At 45.0% G+C, this 21578-nt stretch overlaps 1 protein-coding gene across 1 annotated transcript in view; it reads left to right on the top strand.

Annotated features, from left to right (window-relative positions):
* The first annotated feature begins 7457 nt into the window (after nt 1-7457).
* SNTB1 (syntrophin beta 1) overlaps nt 7458-21578 on the top strand; it is a 116014-nt gene continuing 101893 nt past the window's right edge. The window contains exon 1 of the mRNA XM_065054345.1: nt 7458-8087. Within this exon, the coding sequence (XP_064910417.1) occupies nt 7565-8087 (523 nt within the window). The 5' untranslated portion in view covers nt 7458-7564. The remainder of the gene's footprint in view (nt 8088-21578) is intronic.

The following is a 21578-nucleotide window of genomic DNA, read 5'->3' as shown; positions in this document are numbered from 1 at the left end:
AATGGGGATGTGGTTTGGTGGTGCTGGGTGGTGAGCAAGAGGCCACATCCAGAGGTTCCTGCATCCTCTGTGACTTTCTCACTGTTTAATTCCACTTTGAATGTTGTGAAATGACATTGTCTAGTTAATACGATAGTTTCCATTACAGAAAGTCAAAGAGCCTTACAAAGAAAATCAGTGTTATCGTGCCCATTAATGGATAGGGAACTAAGACACAAAAGAAGGATTTGAGCACAGCCATGCAGTTGGACAGTGGCTTTCAGAGCCTGCAGGACAGAGCTCATACACAAGAAAGCACTGACATAAAGAAGAAAAAAAAAAACAGAACCAAACCACAAAAAAAGTGACCAAACGACAACAAGAAATCAGCAACAGCTACCCCACTTGGCAAATTTGCTTGAGCAATCTTCCAGGCAGATGGGTAAAGATGCTAAAATATCTCTCCCAGGACACATCACGCAACACGTCGGATTAACAAAGAATGCTTTAATGTCATATAACCAATGTCACTTTGTCTGTGATTTGTAAACATGGTGTTTTTTCTTCCAGTAGAAACCTCTGATTTAACAAAGAACTGCAGGTCACTTTTACAATCCTAGTGGTGAATGGATTTGTTGTCTGTAAGGATCCACTCCTACCCTGCCTCACACACCTTCCCTGGCTTGCTTGGGTCTGGCCCTGCTTTTCCTTCAGGTGATTCCTGAAAATGGAAAGCTAACTCTGATTACAATAAAATAAGAACATACTTCCAATGTTTCCCTCCTAGACCTGCCTTATAATTTGATCTGGGCAAATAAGCGCATTGTTGTAATCCCTCCGAACATTATAGGTTCCATCTTAATTAACTGTAGGCACTTTGTGTCTTATTTCTAGAGCACATGAGAAACATACAATAAACAAAAACACACTGAAGCTGATTTTCTTCTCACAGAGATCAGTCTTCCATTGCCCTCCCTGGGCTTACACCCAATTTACAATGCTGTGAGAAGAAAACTAGCACAGATATCATCTGAAACAAGAGGAGGAACTGAGCCTCTGCAGGGCTGAAAAATTAAACAAAAAGAATATGGCAGTGCCACATACACATGCAAAAATATAATAACATTATAGAGGACCTGAAGGTGAACACTATTATTCCCAGTATTTCAGTGACAGCTTTGTACTCTCCTGTTCCTCAGTAGAGCAGGCTTTCTGCCTGTCCACACTTCACTTGTGCAGTACAAGGTGTTTCTTGGGAAATCCACCACTTCCCCTCTGATGTGGTTCTGACATGTGATGGGTGGCAACAAGATCCCAGTTACTGGTTTGTGACTGGTTCATTGCTACAGTGCAGAGCTCAGAGGGGCTGCCTGACCTCCTTGCCCTCTCGCAACAGGGACAATGGGGCAAGGTGCTTCTGAAGCACAGAGAATCAGGACACCCATCCTGCTTGGAGTATAGAGTTGCTGCTTCCATGAGGATGGGTAGGTAGGAGAGTCTTGTTAAGGTCCTGGAGGACTCCTGGGGAGGTCTTCTTCTCCAGGAACCAGCACTACCATAGCACTTCCTTCTCTTGAACCGGGGGCTGTTCTATGGAGACAAACTTGGACTGAAATCTTAGCCCAAGCATCAACTTTGCAGGACCAGTCTTGGAGAAATTGGCTGTTTCCAAATTACAAACTCCTCTGTTCATTTCCCTTCTGTCCTGGCAGACCACCTCTGTTTCCCATCATTCTAAAAGGCTGATTTATGGCCCTGGAGGTAGAATGGAAAGGGAGATGACCCTAGTTCACCTGTGCCAGGGTACAGCTGGAGCTCAAGGTTACAGAAGGAGCTCAAGGCTACAGAAGAAGAAAACTAGCTTTTCTAGTCAAACTGCTTTGTACAAAGGAAGCGAATGTTTCTGGCTCCTGCACAGCAGCACAGTCTCCCTCCTGCTGCAGGGCAGCAGGCACAGATGTCTGGGGAGAGATGAGCAGCAGATACCACAGGAGATCCCAGGACAGGAAAAGCCTGGAGACCTCATGGACAGTGTGCTTCACCAGCACCATAGTATGAGTGGGGTGACAGGCAGGGCACATCCAAGTCAGTCCTGCAGCAGCCCACAGGATTTGGCAGGTCAAGCACATGGGCTATGGGGTCAGAACCTTGTGGTTCTAACAGACGACCTATCACACCCTGCAGCATTAAAAAAAAAAAAAAAAAAATAGATTAATAACAGGAAAGAACAAGATGGTAAAAATGCTTTGGGTGTTTTGACAGCCAAACAGATTAACCTGTTTTCAATGAAAAGGAAAATCAGGGCTAAAATGTGTTGGATGAAATCTGGAGATCCACCACCTTTTTCCTCATTTATTATATGTTCATGAATTAACTGCAGTGTAAACCTCCGATCTTGGCATTTTAAACATTTTGGTCTTAGTGTATAGACTGAGGGGAGATCAGTACGCAGGAGATAAAAATCCTATTCAAGAAACTGCAAAGTGACAGGATCAAAGTAACTTGGAATGAAAAAGTTAAGAAACCAATGCACTGAAAGAGAATCTGCAGAGCAAGTGCAAAACACCAAGACAGGAAAAACTACTTTGCTATAGTGTCAACACTGTAGGTATGAACCTTTATTTTCAGAGTTTATTGGTTTCAGTTCCCTCATAAAATTGCTTGGAGCCAAGGCAAAAGTTTCTAGGGTTCTAAGCTTGTTCCTGCCTATTTTAAAGTTGTTTTAACGGTAGCAGGAACTAGCCTAAGATCTGTGTGCACAAGAAACCTGAATGCTTCCTGGCACCCACTTCTGCCTTCGCTTGTGCCGGAGTTGTCTTTGCAGAAGGGAAATGTTCATTTGCAGCCTGGTCCATAACTCCCCCGCTGTGGGGACATTTTCTCAGTTTGCCTAGCCAATGTGTGACTCTGCACACACAGGTTTCACACACATACTTCTTTCATGCACAGACAAATAGGTTCCTTCTTCGAAAAAACGAACGCATAAAGCATTTACTGGCAAAAAGCTATGCATTAATTTTATTTTTAAATGGCATGATGTCTGTAAAAACCTGGATAGCTTCAAACTAGGAAAAGAAAAACAATGCTTTCATAGTTTTAAAAATAAGTCATAACACAACCTCCAAATTACAAAAATCTTTGGGTGCTCTTGACGCCTTCGTAACCCCACCAGTGACAATGAATAATGTTGAATGCTGACTTTGAAGCCAACAGGCTTCCTCAGCACTGAGAAAGGGGTGGATTGCTTGGGGGGATTAGACAGGCTGCCAGTCCCCCACCAGCAATGTCTTTCTGCAATGCGTTACATCAGTTGAGTGAGAGGTCCCACCACCACGCAACAGGGGCATCTGCACCAGGGCTGGAGCCTGCCCTGCTGCCTCCCAGCACATGTAGACACAGGAGGGGCAGTCATGGGGGAATGAGTAGGGTTAGTTGAGGCATGTACCTCAGACAGACTTACTTAAACTTGGCTGCTGCAATGTTTGAGATCACTGGAGGAACTGGACTCCCTTCCAGCTCTCTCACTACTTGTCGGGTTTCCAGCACTGGGCTTCCGATGCTGGATTTCCTTCCTGTCTAGGTCCGTCTGCTGAGCTGGTTGGTGTCAGGGTAACAAGATGGGAACGTCATTATCCAGACCTGATTTTGTGTAACCTACGTCATCTGAAACATGTTCAAGGATCACAGCCCTGTTTCCAATTCAAAGGAATTTTGGATGGGCTGGCTTTGAGCTATCACTGCTACACTGACAATGCAAAAAGAACAAAAGCACCAGAAGGGTCCAGATGTCTCCCAAAAGGCCTTCAAAACACGTATCTCTGCCTTAGAATAGCACAGACAGTCATAAAGAAGCCACAGCTACAGAAAGGCTCTCTTGTGTCCTTACCTTTTCCTCCTGGAAACAGAGTGGGAGCTGTGTTCCCTGCACTGCTGACTGGTGAGCTCACATATGTGGCCTTGCAATGTTTTTGCTGTCAGGAAGCCAGTTTATTTACATAAGACCTGAACACTGACTCCTTTGCCTGAAAACAGGAGAAAAAAATAATCTAAGAGCAGGCGGAGTCCTGAATGTCTACAGTAGCTCCTCTAGTAAAGCTGAGCCTGAAGAACCTCCTCAGCGTCACCATTACAAACCCTCCTGCATGACTTTTCCTGTATTTCTGTTCTCACATGTGCACACAGACCACAAACCCCTTCCCCTTGCTTGGGCACCCAGGCAACTCCTCACACATCCCTCCTGCATTTCTGACCTGGATCTGCTTTGGTGCTCCTTGTCTCAGGAGGCAGTGTCTGTGTTTTCCAATCGCATCACTTCTTCCAGTTCACTGAATTGCTTTTTCCATTTAGCCACTTTTCTTTAACCGAGCCCACAGTCCCCTACAGATCAAAGACCTATTCAACAGCAGCTATTAGCTTTCTCTCTCCTAACAATTTGTTTATACAGCACGAGTGAAAGGGGCCCTAATCTAGTCCAGGCTTTTACATGCTGCTAAAATAAAAAGGGTAAAAGATGATTGTTTGAGTTGTTTGAAAGGGTCTGCTTTTCACAGCAGATCCTTTCCTTTCAAAAGGGCAAGTGATGTAGAGAGACTTCTGCTAAGCTTTGTCTGCACTGGAAGCTTTTCTAGGGACTAGAGACAGAAGCCTGGAAGTGCTCTGCCCATCCCACTGTACATCCTGGCTTCCTCACAGTCACACTGAACGCCGCAATTGCACTGTGGATATTTAGAGTTTATGTCAGAAATATCACTATCAGGAGAAGTTTGTAGCTGCAAGTAGAAGTTTGCACTCTGCCATGCACAGGAAACCACTAGGGACCAGCAACTGACTTTGGAGTAGCAGTTTTCTCTGTTGCAAACCTGAGCATTCAATAGTTGTTCATCCAATTAAATGCGCATTTTTATGTGCTGTTCCTGCTCCTGCTACATGAACCTGTATTGCAGAAACTACCCTTGCAGATGAGATTAGCAGACCTGAGGCAGGTTTGCGGATGGTAGCATTGGCAGGGGTAGCAGTGGAGAAGTCTCAAGGCACCTTTTCTTTCTCACCATTATTCTTCCTCACCCTTAGTTCTGCAGCCAGGAGTTACTCCTCGGGTACACAAAGACTCAGGGTACACAAATAGATATATGAGCCAGCACTCCTAAGACAGGGAAGCTCAGTCATCAGGTATCAATCACACTGTGTCTGAGCAGGGAGACAATCTGGGGAGACTGTTTGCCTTGGGCCTTTGCCTTAGCACTTCTTACACTATTTTCTTTTTACTTTTATTTTCAAGATTAAAATGTTACCTGTTTTCTTACAGTTCCAAGGTGGGGAGGAGGAGGCAATGAAGACTGACATGAGGACTTTTTCCTACTAGGGACCAATATCTCAGATGCTGGGAATTTTTTTTATTTACCTCTGCTGGAACAGGAAAGAAAAATAGCTGGAACAAGCACAGCTCTTGAATACACACAGTGCAATTGTCTATACAAGGCAGTTCCATGGGAACCCCACTAGAGAACCAGACACACTCAGTAAACACAGCCAAGCACACAGTGTGCCAAAGGAGAAGTATCAGGTGTTAAACATCTCCTTTCCTTCCTCTATTACCTTTTCACAACAGGACAGAATACATCAGAATTTTTTTTTCTTGTAAATTTTCTGAAATGACTTTAAAAAATATGTAGAGACATATTTCTACTAGCAGCAGCACCAATTCTTCACTAATTCACAAATTAAAAGTAAAAAATAGTTGCTAAGAACTGATCCCTTGGGAAAGAGAGATGCCTGGTTTTATAACTTGGCCTGGTCACTTGGGCTCAAAGCACTATGAGTGCTACAACAGCCGGCATTGCAGCATCTGATTTTTGCATGCCTGTCCTTTCTTCCCCATCCTCTCTCACCTAACTGAAGCTGCTGGAAGTGAACAGGCATGGTCTTTCACTATGCCTGGCAACTAGGAATGGGTTTAAAAAAAAACAAAAAAAAAAGCCAAACCCGAACATCCAAGGTGTTGTATATGAGCTGCCTAAATTATTCAGTGAGAAATACTGGAGAAAAGCATGTTACAACCTTGTCCTGTCTAGGGCTTAGGTGCCTGGTTCAGGTTTAGCAGGACATGCTTCTTTTCACTCTGGATTCACAGCCCTGAAAACTTAATTATAGCTCTTCACCTTGCATTAATTAACATGAGAAATGATGAGACCTCTCTTCAGCCTGCTTTTTCTCTGGCCATCCCTTATCCTTGAATAACCCATCATCACCTGTGGGTTCCTGCTCTCCCTAGGCACAGGGCTGCATTCCTCCCAGGGAGAAGGGACCCATGTGCAGCCTGGATGAGGCTGTGGATGGAGAAGGGTCAAGGCCTCCTTCTGCTGTCTTTGAGGGGAAGAGTTTGTGTTTTGTGTAGTTCTGTGTGAGCGGCATAATCTGAGACACCCTAGTAAACCAAGCCAAGGTTGTTCAGGGCTGATCCCATATGTAGGTCCCACCCACGCTGAGGAGGTGAGTCCCAAGTTGTCCAGCCCACATTAACCTGAGGCACTTGTGTGGGCCTGGGAGCAAAACCCTGGTGTCAGAAATGAATGGCATTGCTTCAGAGAGGAGCCAGATTATGTATTTAGGCACCCACGTGACTCATATAGCTGAAATGAACTGAACTAATAGTGGCCACCCGAACCTTCCCAAAGTGTTGCTCCCACATATACCAAATGGTCCTGAACTTAGGCCCAGCTTAGGAAGGAGCTAGAGCTGTCCTGCAAAGAGCAGAAACAAAGGCAGTCCAGGAGGTGTTTGGTGGCCATAGAGTCACATTGCTGCGGGGCAGCACCATCAGACCCACTGGTGGCATCTCCAAACCAGCCATGTGAAAGCTTTGCTCTCTCTGGTGCTGGAAACCTGAGCCCCTCATCAGGCACCAAACTGCTTTCTAGGAGGAAAGTGGGCAGGGGAAAAACCACAAAATGGGCAATGTGGCCTCCAAGGGCCTTAAAAATCTGTAATCCAAAGTGCAAAGAAAACTGTTTCAAAATGTGCAAAAAATATCTGTGACAATCACCACCTTCATGTCACAAAGCCGTGAAACAACTTGCATTCTACTTTCATGCAACTGAAATTTAACTACCTCTGTGCCACCTATTTGTTTTAAACCACCTTATAAAAAGCTCTCTGGGAAGAGCAAAGTTGCGTTTTTCGTTGACGCTTCTCTGCCGCTGGTTTCCTTCACGTCCCTGCTACACCCCGGCAGCGCAGACGGCAGCTGCCGAGGGCTGACACCGCCGCTCCCAGCGGGTCCCTCCAGCGCTGAAGTGCCATCACACCCCGGGCTCGAGGAGAGCCGGGGCTCAGCGAGGACGTGTCCCCGCCGTGTGTCCGTGGGAGGGGCGGGACAACCCCGGCCACACGCACACCCACGCGCGGCGGCAGCGGGCGGTGCCGCCAGGTGCGCCCGCCCCGGCGCGGCCCCGGAGGGAGCGGCCGCGGCTCCTCGCCCCACCCCGCCGCGCCGGGCGCTCCCCCGCCCCCCCGGCTGAAGTCCGGTGCCGCCGCGCAGTGCCGTGTCGGGGGTGCCGTCACTCAGCGCTTCCAGCATGCTCCTAAGATGGCGGTAGCGGCGGCGGGCGGCGGCGGGGGCGGCCGGGCGCAGCGCAGCGGCTGGCTGGAAGTTTTGGTGCGGGAGCGCTGGCACAAAGTGCTGGCCAACTTGGGCGGCGAGGCGCTGGTGCTGAGCGGCGAGGAGCGCCCCGACGGTGCGGCCCATAATGGCCTGGGAGGCGATGGGGTGGCATGCCGCGGGGCCGAGGGCGGTGGGGGAGCGGCGGCTGTGCGCACCGCTTTCACCGACCCCCCCGAGCAGGTGCCCGAGGCCGTTTCCAACAAGAAGCGCTGCGTGAAGGTGCTGAAGCAGGAGATGGGCGGGCTGGGCATCAGCATCAAGGGGGGCAAGGAGAACAAGATGCCCATCCTCATCAGCAAGATCTTCAAGGGGCTGGCGGCCGACCAGACCCAGGCCCTCTACGTGGGCGATGCCATCCTAGCCGTCAATGGCACCGACCTGCGGGATGCCACCCACGACGAGGCGGTGCAGGCGCTCAAGCGGGCCGGCAAGGAGGTGCTGCTAGAAGGTAGGGGCCGGGGCATGGGGCGGGGGACCGGGGACAGCCCGGCCGCCAGAACAACCCCGGGGCGGGAGGCTTTGGGGCAGGTCAGCTCGCTTTCCAGTGAGACGGCAGAGCCGAGCCGGGGGGTTGAACAGGTGCCACCGTGCTTCTCGTACAGCTCCTCAGGGCGTCTTACCGGTGGGGAGCGTTTTTCCCCCCCTCCACAAGCCACGCCGGGACTCCCGACGGGATGCATTGAGGACGGAGCGCCTCGGGAAGGGACGATCGGGCTGCTGGGGAGCTGGGCTTGAACTTTCCGCCCTCCTACCAGATGCCGGTGCCGCCGCAGCCCCGTCCGTGCGCAGCCGCCGGGGCCCCGCAGTCCCGTCACGTCCCGGCGGCTCCCAGGCTGAGGGCTCACGGCCGAGCCCCGACGGGGCGAGTGATCTACAAGATCTGCCGCCTGGGCACGTTCGCGGCTTTTCAGCACAAGAAAGGTGGGGGGAGTTGGGCACCGGGAGAAGATGGGTTAAAGGAGTAAAGAAGCTCTCGGGTCGTAAGCAAAGGACTTGGGGAGCTTTTCCCGAGCCAGCTTGAAATGTGTGAAACCTCCTGCTGGCCAGTCCTTGCCCCCTTTCACCACTTCACTCCCACCTGGGGAAGAAAGGGAAAAAGAGGCTGCAACGAAACTGGCAGCGCCTCACTGACACATTAACCATCCCTGCAAAGCAGTGGTTTTTGTTTCCTTTCTCAAGGGTGACTGAAACAGTTTGTAAGAAGTGGCCTTAGAAACTGAGGCCGGAGTAAAGAGCAGACATTGGTGTGCATGGAGGAGGCATGGAAGCAGGGTGTCCCCCCAGAACAGGTTGGATGTTGGGGAGGGAGTGAGCAGAAGCAGAGCCACATTCCCAAGGACAGCGAGTTCATGAGGAGAGAGGCATTAATGGGCATTTAATCCTTGTCTTCTCACAAGGACTAATTTACTTGCTCTATCTGAAAGAACGAACAGCTTCAGAAATGCCCTTGGCGCGTGTTTGATAAAGTGATTACTTATTTGCCCAAAAGTTCATTTAACTGGAGGTCAGTGGCATTTGATGCATGTTGCTGCACCTTCTTCCCCTGTGCCATCACCTTCCTTCGAACCACAGGCTGTTCCACCTTGCTGTGCCTGTAGCCCTTTCAGTACTGCACATTTTTTCACGTTTGTCTTTTTGGTGTTTATTCTGAGGAGCAAAGAAGGTGCTGCTGGCAGCTAGGAGGTGCAGCTGAGGATCCACCATGAGCAACTAACTACAGCATAAAGTTATAGAAAAAGTTTGAAGGGGAAGGAAGGTGAGAAAAAGACATTTGCAGCAGTGTGTGCTGAGAAATTATTTGATGTTGTCTACATGATAATGAAAACTGTGAAGGAGTTAGTGCCCCGTGAGGATTTAAGAAGCTGTGGGCAATTGTGTCTCCCCTCCCTGTGCCCCACGCTGCTCGCGGGACCAAAGTGTGTCTCGTCCTCCCTCACTGCAGAACAACTGGTTGCGAAGATACCTGTGAAGTCTTAATATGAACTTCTCTGTGAGGTCTGAAATGAGGCTGTTGCATCTAAATTTTGTCACTGGTTTCTTTATCCAGTGTAAGGGCTTCCTGGGGCTCAGGCCAGGCAGCGGCTGACCTTTGGTGTGATCTAATGAGTAATGTATATAGTGCTGCAACAGTGTCCCTCTCTTTATGTAGTACCTGCAGTAACAGCACCTGAACACGCTGCTGCTGTATGAGTCTTAAAAAACCTCAGGTTTCTTGGCAGTAGGAGCCAAGATGAAGCTGTTTCGGTGTCAACTTTTAGCACGTTCCTCCTCTCCACTCCTTCCTTTGTCACAGCTATTTTCTTGCATTTCTTTGCTCCGTTAAGGCGGATGTGCTTCAGTGGTTGTTTCTGCAACTGAATTTGTAATTTGTAAATCAAAAGCATATTTCAGTAGTCACCTCTATGTAGAGTTAAAATATTCTGACACTGAACTCAGTATTTTGTCGTGCCTATTTCAGCAGAGTAACCAAAATGAGAGTTGGCCACAGCATTGCCCGGGGAGGCACTACTGGTTTCAGCAGGGAACCTCTCTACGTGAATGGTTTGTATAAACAGGCAGCTTAAAACAATCCACTGCAATTCAATTTCCCACTTTGAAGCACTTTCTTCAGTAGCACATTCTAAAATGGTCTTTTTATTACTAAAGGAAGGAAAATCCAAAAGGTTTTTTTCCCTTTAAAGTATAGGAGGGAGAGCCTTGATTTTTCCTTTCCTTCCAGACAATAGGAATTTGCCATTTCCTGACTTCTTAGAGAGTTCTGTATTGTGAAGAGCAGCCTGTGCTGGGGCAGGTCAAGACCCATGTGTAGCTCCTTTCTAGGATCTTTCTCCAATTAACAAAGCAATGCCAGCACGTTTCCAGGGTCAAAATGTAACATTGACATTTTCAGGGCGATTCTGAGACTTACTTGTGACTTGCAGACCTGGAAAGCCAACGTTCAAAGGCATAGCAAGGTTTGAAGCACGAGGGGCACATTTAACAGTGAGACAGGGCTCTGGGTATTGCACAACACGTTGTGCATTCCTGGAATGGACCCTACAGTTGAGTATTTCCCAGAGGTTATCAGCAGTGAAGATGTGGTCAGTATGGCTCAATACACCCAACAGCAGAGTGCTGGAGCCCGTCTGTTAGACGGTGTCCTCCCTGAAAGTGCTTGCTCAGTGAAATGAGGCATTTACCAGCTCAGCACTGAACTGTAGTCTCTCCTGCATTCCTATGTGGGGAGGAAGGGAGCAGAAAATCTCTCCCCAGCCCTCTGCACCATGTGTGGGCAGTGGGGCTGGCACTGGGATGGGTGGAGGGAGGAGGAAGGTGTCTGTGAAGAGGGGAAGGGATGGGGCAATGCTTCCTTTAAACACTTGCTCCTTTTGCTGCATTGGTCATCATCTCCTGAGCTGGTGGAAGCAGAAATTATTTGCTGAAGGGTGAGGGGTGGCAAAGCTGCAGTAGCTGTGCTGGCATGGGGTGGCACAACTACAGAGCTCAGTGGACTGAGAAGTCCTACAAATTTAATAGGAATCCTGGGTTGTTATTTCCCCTCATTTTGCACCCAGAAGAACGTTATTCTTTCGCAGTCCTCACTTTTATCGTCCAGCTGCTAAGCTAAAGTTGTGTAAATCCTTTCCGTCCTACAGGTCTGATCTATGGGGTTGGCCAGCGTGCCTTGAAAGCAGGTAGAATTTGACAAATGGAAAGGGAATAAGGCAACAGATGACACTGCCATAGGAGAAGCTGTAAGAAGGCTCAAGAGGAAAAGGAAGGGCTTGAGCCCTAAGTAATCCTGATCTCTCCTCATCTGCAGGGATGGACCTCTTCTGCATGCAGGGTTTAAATTTTGTGTGTTTTCTGTCCCAGATTGAGCATGGGTGCAGGGGAACAAATCAGCCAGTGAGCTGGGGAAGCGCTAGTGTTGGGCTTGTCAGCCCTGGGTGGCTTCTCAGGCGTTCAGTACATCAGGATGGAGCTTCTCCCCAGTGTTCAGAAGCGCAAAGAATTTCCTTATGTGAGAGACGAGACAGCTTCCTTGTACAGTGCATATCTGCAGGTGTGGAAGGCAGCTGAAATTATCATGACAGCTCTTGTTTGTACATATCATTTCCCTGCAGTTCTGTTAAATTGGGTCTTAAATAAGCACTTTGGAAAATCAAGCAGCCCCTCTTGTGCTGTGCAAAGCACATTATATTCAAGTGACTCTCAGGACACAAAAGGCGTTTGTTTCTATCGAAGCATCCTAGTAGAGAGCAGTTGTGATCTGTAGCCAAGCTGGTTGTACTTTACTCGCATCCTCTATGTGTTTGGTGAAAAAATGAAAAATGGAAGTAGCCTGCACTGGTGTCAGGCAGGACCCCTCTGCATGGTGTTGTATTTGGATGTGGAGAGAGAAAAATAACAACAAAACACATTAGTGTGCTTTTTGCTTGTTGGCTGCAGGATAGTTTTTTAGCTTCCTACCTTTTTAAAATCCTCTTTGGATGAAGCAAAGTGATTCTGCCTGTGTGGATTACATGTTGAAATACTGCAAAATAGGCATGGGGTACTTGTTGGCTGTATTTTTCTGTTTTATCTATGTTTTCTTTCAAGCGACATGTTTCTTTCAGTAAATACCAACAATAAGAGATTCTGGGGGTTAGCAATATACATTATTTATCCAAGAAAGTGTGTCCCTTGCAAGTGTAGAGAAACAATGAGGCACAGGGCACTTAATAAGTGCCTGTGTGAGATAACTACTTATTACAGGCAGAGCTGTAAATCTCAATGATTGCAAATTGTATGCATAGTTATTCCTTACACTTCCAGTAAACGCATGGAGAAAACACTTAACATTTTTCTTTTTTTTCTTTCTGTGCCAGCAAATATGCAGTTAAGGAAATGCTTTGTACTCAGAGGCTATACCAGATTTCATAGCCTGTGTAACTGCCCTTGGCACACATCAGTTTGAAAGTGAAATTGAAAGGGAAAGGAGCAGGTAATCTTATTCTCAAGAACACCAAGTCTAGGCAGTCCCTGAGAATCTCAGTTTTGATTGTTTCAGCTGCCTTTGGCTGATGGGGAAGCTTGAGTGGGAACACTTTATGTGTCTTTCAATGATTAGATTAGATTACAGGCTAATTTAGCAGCCCAGACAGTCTGTATCACCTTTCACAGATAAGAATCAGTACATCTTCTTTGCAGTAAATCTGGTGCAAGTCCTCTTTCTCAGTTACTGTAAAGAAAATAAGGCAGTTACGGGCAACACATTCCTGGATTTTTCTGGACCAAGTGCAGGTTTCCCCCCCCTACCTCAGAAATTATTCTCCTATAGGATTTAGTATCATCTCCTTAAGGGTGCTTAGAAGATTAAATATGTCTAAGGATCTGGAATTCAATTGCACATACAGAGACTACATATTAAATATCATTAGAAAAAAAAGCATTTTTTAAAAACCCAGCATTAATTCCTCTATGGAAAATTAAATTGAAAACTTGGTATAACTCTTTGAAGAATCTTTAAGTCATTAGACAGAGTGAAATTGAAAGCTGAAGGCTTTTGCTATAACAAAACAGTATTTGTTTCTTTATTTTGCCGTGGCAGGTGCCTTTTCACCACCTTCCCAAGGAGGCATTATCACACAGGTGATCACAAATGGCACTGTCCCATCCCTGTCCTGTCCCTATCCCATCCCTGTCCTGTCCCCACTGCCCACTGGGACTGGGTCTGAAACGCTTCTGCGTTTCCATCCTGAGGGAGATGGTGAGGAGTCTCCGTCATTCAAACCAGGGTTTGGATTTGGGACAGCCTGTCAAGGCTCCTCCTGTGACAGTTCACAGTGTGCTTTGCAGTGGGATAACAAGTGCCGATCCCAGTAGGCTGATGGTTTCAGGTATAGATGTTTTGGGTTTTGTTTGGTTTTTTTTTTTTTTTTTTTTTGTGATTTTTATTTGTTCGTTCACGGGATTTGTTGTTGTTGTTTGTTTTGGTTTTTAACTTTCTTAATCTCACTGTTTTCATAACACATGGTGTGGATCTTCTCCTGATAGTAATTTATCTGTAAGTTTGACTTTAATGTCCAATTTTGTGCATTCAGACTTCATAAGTGTTGGAGAGTTTACCATAGCTATTTTTAATCTGTTCCAGTGGTCACTTGCTTCCAGGCTTTAAGAACACATTATTTCCATTCCATTTTTCTTATTTAGATTTCTGATCATAGGATTATTTTGTACTTTATTCTGCAAGATTATGTTGCCATGGCTACTTGTTAAAATTGGTACAGCTACTTCAGAAAAAGGAAAATTGGAGGAAACAGTAGTTCAAGAGAGCAATAACATATGTAAATGAAAAAGATATGATGGGAACAAAGCTGTCCCAGCAGTGCACGGGAGACTCTGGCTTTCCAAGTTTGAAAAAATGCTTCAGGCATCTCAGAAAAGTAGTTGGTGAAGAAGGGATGGTATCAATGAGTTACTATATCATGCAAAAATCTTTTAACTATACATCACGTAGGGTTTGTGAGTGTGAGTAGCTTGTGTAACACAGTTTTGCTGGCCGTGACGTGGTGGGTGGAGGTGAGTGAGATTCATCTCTCCTACCCACACCTGACGCCCCACTCCTCACCCCACACCTCACCGCAGCGGTTTGTGTGAGGTGAGCTTTGCTTGGCTCAGCTGGTCACCTCTCCAAACCTTAAACTATGTCGAGCAGAGAAAAATGCTGCTGTCAACACTAGCTGCGTCTGTGCTAAGGGTCTTTGCCAGGACATCTGTACTTAAAGCAATCAGGGAGAGCATCATACTGTTGTGGTGGATTGTGAAAGAGCTAGAGCTCTGAATAGCAGGAATAAATAGTCTGTTTTGGCATGGGCATGAAGCTCATTGTAGAGATGGGAAGGAACATCAGGACAGCATTTGGTACATGCCTTGAGGAGCGTCACTGCAAGGAGGGAGTCAGAAGATGTTCAAGGTTATGCATAGCTCATTTGTCCTAGAGAAGTTTGTGAGAAACTACAAGGTATGTAGAAAGTGTGGAGTGCTACATTTCACTCATGCTACATGTTGGAAAGTGTGTTATGAGTCTCCTTCATGCTTTTAAATAAATGTCTGTCAGCTTCTGTTTTGCAGGACCAAGAAAGCTGCTCTGTGAGGCTTGGTCTCCATGCTTTGAAAGATGTCTAATGGCCCTACCATATGGGCCTTATACTTCTGGAAGAGAGCAGATTCATTGTAATTATGGCATCCAGCATCTTGCAATGTCTCAGAGTCCAGCAACACTGAGTAATGAACTAGGACACAAAAGATTTTACCTAACTCTGCTTGTAGAGAATTTGGGAAAAGACAAAATCGGTTTCTCCATCATCCACTTAGCTATCAAAACATACTTTTCTCCAGAACATAAGTTAACAAACTTGCTTACAAAAAGTTTAATCAGCTGTGAATAGTTCTTCAGATTGCTTCACCTCACCCACCGCTAGATAATGCCTTGCTCTTGGGTTAGGTTTGTTCCTTCACACAAATTAAATTAAGAGATGTAATTTCTGCATGACTCTTTGGCAGACTTGAATTTCCAACTGCTGCTACTGTACACTTCTGTTATGGTCTGGCTTTAATTTTCTCTGTCTAGAACTTGAACTACTGAACTGGTTATGGCTTTCACCGTGTGTTTACTAAGGGCATGACAGAGTAGGTCACTGCCAAATACAGCACATCTGTGTTTTAGCAACTGGATAAAATGGAATTCTTAATTGTAAGGAAATGAGCCAGAGCAGTAATGTGGAGAAACTCTCTCTGATTAGAAATTATTAACATACAGCTCACTCCTAAAAATGTTGTGCAGCTTTTTGCTGAGCTGTTGGAAGTTGTGCTTGTTGGCATGGCTCTAAAAGTCATGGAAACTAAGGCTGTGGCCATGTTTACTCCTCACTACTCAGGGCTGTTTCTCTCTAAAGATGACATGCATTGGAGCAGTGAGCCTGCTTCAAGCAGCACACAGATGAGTAACTTGTGTGTGTACATCTGTGTAAATAACTTCTGTTCACTTTAATGGCTTGCTAAAAAATAGTAAATTCCTGATATGGTGGTAAGTATCTGAGAAACAATATCACTTTTCCTAGTAGTTGAATGTTAGAGACATATAATAACATAAAAATAAAATTTAAAAACTTTTTTTTTTTAAGACAGTATCAGAATATAAATTCTCTTCTGGCAAAGGTGGCACAACTTAACTTATTTGCTTCAACAGATAACATGACCTCATGGGACTATTTATCAGCCTTATGTGCCTTTTCAGGGAAACAGGGCCATTAGTTAAGCTTTATGTTCCATTTGCCATAGGCATATTCTGCTGGTGCAATACCTATTTTGGCTTTTAACATAATCGTGTAGTTATGAGAGAATATTGAAAGCTATACCATGAAAATAACATATTTCCACTCTCGTCTGAGTTATTTCAATAATAGCCATTTCCAGGATGATTTACTGTACTAACACGTGTGTTTAAACTGCGACTGGCTCTGGTTCTGCAAGGGGAGTAAGAGGCAGCTCTGTGAAGATGAAGATGCTAGAGAGGTTTAGTGATATCCAGCTTGTAGCTTATCAGGCTGCTTTTAGCTAATAGTTTTAACTCAGACAGTGAGAGTTTATCTGTTTATCCTGCAGTTTGGGCTTTAGTCACTGTGAAGCAGCCTGGGAGGATTAAGCTGGTAGTGGGGCTGGCAGGACAGCAGTGGCAGACATGATTTCCCTCGTAGCAAGCAGCTTCCTGTTGGTCTTACTTTTGTCAGGCAGATTCCAGCAGGATCCTTCTCTTGTTGACATGAAGCCAAAGGAGGGATTTAATTATTGGAGGTTCAGGAGTATTTTCCAGGAATGAAGTGGGCAGGATTTGCGTTCAGTTCTTGCTGCTTGAAGTCGTCATTTTTAATTTTACTTCTTTTTTTTTTTTTTTTTTTTTTGAGGTGGGGGAGAGGGAAGGGTGTGCTGTGGACAGAAAAAAAAGGCTTCTAAATTACCATTGTTTCCCAAAAAAACATATTATACTTGGTAACTATCCGCCCCATTTGACTTATTTGTCTTGTCTCATGCAGTGGCAAACTTTCCTGGTACCCAGCCTCCTCCATCAGTTATGCATGGCTGGGATGCAGGGCTATCACCAGACAACCAGCAGGATTCCTGTAAGATTACCTGCTATATAAAGACATACCTAGGCACTGAGACACACACCATAAGATGTATTTATATACACACTTGTGTAATGAACAGTCCCATCAATAAACTGTCCTTGTTTGGGGCTTGACCTTCAAATGTGCTTGAGGCCAACATGGTTGTACTAACTTAATGCTGCTGGTGCCAGGTCTGGAGAGGCTGAATTGAGGGCCTTGTTTCCCAATGGGTTTTTCCACGCCAAGAACAGTGTGGTGGGTTATCCTGGCTCATCACCGCACAGAGAGGCTTTAGGTATTGCACCCCTGGAAAGCCTCTTCCAGAGCAGGGGATGTAGCTGGCTGTGAGCCCTGTTGAATCCAGTCAAGGGAATGTGCAAGCTGCAAGACGGGGAAGCCAGCTTCAAGCTGGAAAGACTTTGATGATAACAGCAGGCTCTTCGTGAAGAGCTCCAGGTGTTAATACTGCTTTGCCTACACTTAAACCCATCCAGATTTTAGACACTTGGGTAAAAGGCTGGTCAAAGGGTTAACATAGCTCAAATTCTTCAAACAGCTGAGGAAGTCCTGAGCACAGCAGTGGGGAGAGACAAAAGCAATGCTTAAACCTGCCAACAAACCTCGAGGTGCCAGGGATGCCACAACTAATCTGCTTGAAGCCACTGTTGCTCTCATGGCTTTTGCTGCCCTCTTCTTTGCAGGGGTAGCAGTTGCGTTGCTGGCTGATGCAAGAATGCTTGTAGACATGGCTCTTGTCAAGCCCTCGGGAGGAAATCTGTATTCCTGCCTTAAGAAAAGGTTAAAAAGCTTATGGTAGCATCAGTCTTCTTCATGTTTGTGGAACGCTGGAGAAGTGTCCAGCCAAAAAGGCAATAAAGGAAATTTCAGGAAGAATGCAAGTGAAAGAAACTAGTTTTAAGATGTTCCCAGTCCATTCAGTGGACATTTATCTGTATAAATAAGCCAGACCTAAGTGATGTATGAGGGCAAGTCATAAAGAAAACATTGCAGTAACAAACTAGTGAAATTTCCACTTAACACATTAAAATCAACCCTGAAAGGCTCCATTAAGGAAAGCCATAAATTGAAGTTCTAAGAGATGGAGTATAAACTATCTCTGAAACTAAAAATGATCCTCTGTCAGTTTTATGTTTTCCTTTCACTGTGTTATATCTATTTTAATAAACATGTGGGATAGGCTATCAAAAGAACAACACTTTGTGAAGCCTTGAGGAAATAAATACTGAGCCTGGGCATATTATAAATTTCACCCTATAAAAATAAACTTAAATTGATTCTGGGCTTTGCCTCTGTAAGGACTGCTATGCTAGGACCATTCTGTGTTGATTTTGTTTTATATATATATTCAACTTTTCTGCTAGGCATACCTTGAAATGTTAGTATTTAATGCTTGAGTTTCCATTCAAGTTCTGCCAGAGTTTGCTTTCTATGTGCATAAATAGCATTAAGACCTTAGAAAGGTTTCAAGGTTTACTCTCTTAACAAAAATATTGAGGAACAAATACCTTTTGGTTTTTGAGGGAGGAGAAAGGAGGGTTGACTTGAAAACACACAAGTTCCTGTGTTTTAATTTGAAATGGCATTTTATATTTAAAAAGAAAGCAATTTGCTTTCAAAAGGCTGATTTGAATTTGCATTTAAAAACTATTCCAAGTAGAATTTTCTATGTGGAAGAGCAGAGAATTACCCAATGTACCTTCTCCTCCTGGAAAATCTTTGCAATCACATCATGTTTATCAACAGGAGATTTTCGTGGCCAAATAGTTTTGACCAACTCAAGGCAGCAGTTTTTTCCCATTTTGTTAAAATATGTAGTTCATTTCTATAAGTGCAGGTATTTATTTTGTTCTTTGGAAAATTTAGACATGCTGTTCTCCTTAATCACTTTGTTCTGTTGCTTTTCCATCAATACACACATTGTACAAAGTGGATAAGGATGTATATTTGGTACGAGACAAGACAGATATGCTTCCAGTGGAGAAGTCACAATTGATATATTACATGAATTTCTGTAAGACATTTACGCTTGATCTTTTCAGTTAGTCATAGTTCGGGGGGTAAACTTCCTTATTTCTGTGAAACGCACAGCAGAAGCCTTAAATACAGAGAAAAACGAGGTAGAAACTTGCCGAGTCTCTAAAACTTGCCTGAAATAGCTCATCTAGTTGTAATTTTAATATCTCCTCAATGTAAATTAAATTGGCCCACTACCTTCTTAGCTTCTGCTGTATTAAAGACATTGTGTGGAACTGTATGTACATGAGGGAAACAAGAAGTGTTCATGAAACCATAAAAAGGCTGAGAAATTATTTCTATGGGGCAATATGTGATGCATTATTTTATTTATTTCCCCTTTGCTTTCCCTTTGCTCACCTTTGTGTTGGCTGATGTTAGTTTAGGAATACCTTCAAATGTAGCTATTTCATTCCCGAGCTGACCTAGCTCTGGTATAGGCACAGCTATAAATGTTTATCAGCAATATTACATGGGCACAAGGTACAAGTGGATACACTCATAGTGTACTCCATGAGCTTGCATGCATGTTGTACGTACATTTGCTCGTATCTAAGGCAGAATTTGCTTGTTGTCAGAGCTATGTAGATTAATCATTCTATGAAAATGGAAAGAAATAGTCTTGATTATACCTGCACTGAAGGAGTCTCTGGGTTGCTTGATCTGCTGGAGTGCTTCACAGGAGGCCGCACCTGCGTTTTTGGTTTTCCTCAGGGTCTGTATTCTCCACCCAGACCCCACTGTCCATGTCCATCTGTCTGTGGCTGAGCCTCCAGCAGCAAGTGGGCAATGGCCAGGCTGGTTGGGACAATGGAGACAACCTGCCATCTGCTAGAGTGCCGAGGAAGGGGAGTGAACGTGGAGCAGAAGGTGGGAGAGCGAAAGTCACCTCCTGTTTAAATTGGTATGAATTTTCTCATTGATTTCCATGGGAATCGGTTGTTTTTTAGCAGGCAATATTGACATCAATCACTGATTGGGGAAAAAAAGATGCTGATGCAGTTTATTCCTCTGTCTGAGACCTTCTGCACTAATTCTCCTTTAAAATAATATGGACAGATCTTTGGTCCTTGTGGGTGGTGACTCTGCTGGCTTCCTGTGTGGCTGAAAGGACCTGCTCACAAGCTTTTCAGTTGGGGATCTGTGTTAACATTGCTTTACCGAGCTTAGCAAACCTGACTCCATACTCCGCCTCTGCAACCCTTTCGGCTTGTCCTTCCTCCCTTCCTGCTCCACCAAAGCCCGATGAGCAAAAGCATTGTAAAACAGACATGGCAGCAGTTCGGTCTCTGAGTTCAGTCGTTTTGTGCAATAACAGTTGATTAAACATGAACACTTAAACATTATGAACACATTAAACATTGATTAAACAATTTATTATTTCTTCATCTACTTTTCAGTGCTAATCATGAAGGTTGAATAATTCAGCTCGGTCAGGTCTGTGCCTAAGCTGTGGGTCCTTGTCTCAAATTAGACACGTGTCAAAATGTTACTTCTGCAAACCTGCACAGTTTCTCTTAAATTCCAGGGTGACAGATACTGTATCAACAGCTTTCCAAAGGATGTTTCAGGTTTTCTTTCTTGTTCAGAGCTAAGCTCTGACCTCTGCAACAGCAGAGGCACACTAAAAATAATGTTTAACCAGAGAGGGAAGCAGTCATTGTTTTTGGAGACAACAAAAATGTATTTTCAGGTGAAGGCTGGTTTGTGGAGTTATGTTTTTCTCCAAAAAGCTACACCCAGCAGAAATTTGACCTCTTTCTTGTTGAGTGTGAGGTTTGTAATTGCCCTCCCACCCTCTCTGTAGCACTGTCAATGTGTGTAGATGGTTCTCCAGGAGAAATTAAGAGTTTGCTGCTACCTTAGTGCCATTGCCAGACTGTGACAGAGATACTCTGGATGTGCAGAGTACACCAAGCCCAAAGCCTCTGTGCAGCTTCCCCCTGACCTGAAAATGTTACTTTTTTCTCCCCCTGATTTTTCTGGATATCATTTGCCTCCTTTCTGGCTTCTGACTGCATCATTTAGGATGCAAGGCAACATCAGAACAAGTTTGATGTTTATCAGCCTGATTATGCAGAAGAACCTGCAGTTGTAGCTGAACAAGTAATTGCAGAATCCAAACGTTAGCTGACTGACTTTATCCTGCCTGGCTGCTTTGTGTATCTGAACGCTGGCAGATCCCTGCTGGGTATGAATGCAGTGTCCAGGCAGGCTCCATCAGCCGCTGATGTCCACCTGGCTAACAGCCAAACCTGATGGTTTTCTTTATCTCTAAAGAGGTGCAAAGTTGCAATCACAATTTAAGAGTGATTGAAAAGAGACAGAATTGGTATAATCACAAGATGGTACATAAACTGCAAGTGTGTTGTATTTCGTGTCTAAGGCCTTGGGAGAATTTGGGTTACCTCAGGAGCCCTGGGGTCTTCAGGTGTGGACTGGAACCCAATTACCTTGTGGGTTTTTTTCTCCTTTTAAATGTAGTCATCATTATGAAAATACAGTGAGTTGAAACTAACCCCTAATTTTAAAAATGTAATCAAGGCTTTGGAAGATTGTTGGAAATAAAGTTCTTACAGTGTTATATGAAGAGTACCTAGGGAAAGTATAATAACTGATTCAGAAAAGTCAAGTGAGATACAGCTCTGCAATGTTCACTCCATTTATTTTGAACATTATTGCATTGATAAGTGCTAGGAAAAAAAATAACAGGGGTCTGATTCAACAGGCACTTCAGCTGCAGCCTCCTGGCACTAGCTCCTCTGGGGATTCAG

Source organism: Columba livia, chromosome 2 (genome assembly GCF_036013475.1).
Source record: "Columba livia isolate bColLiv1 breed racing homer chromosome 2, bColLiv1.pat.W.v2, whole genome shotgun sequence".
Classification (NCBI taxonomy): domain Eukaryota; kingdom Metazoa; phylum Chordata; class Aves; order Columbiformes; family Columbidae; genus Columba; species Columba livia.
Note: the sequence above shows the minus strand (reverse complement) of the source record. Positions and strands in the feature narration are given on the sequence as shown.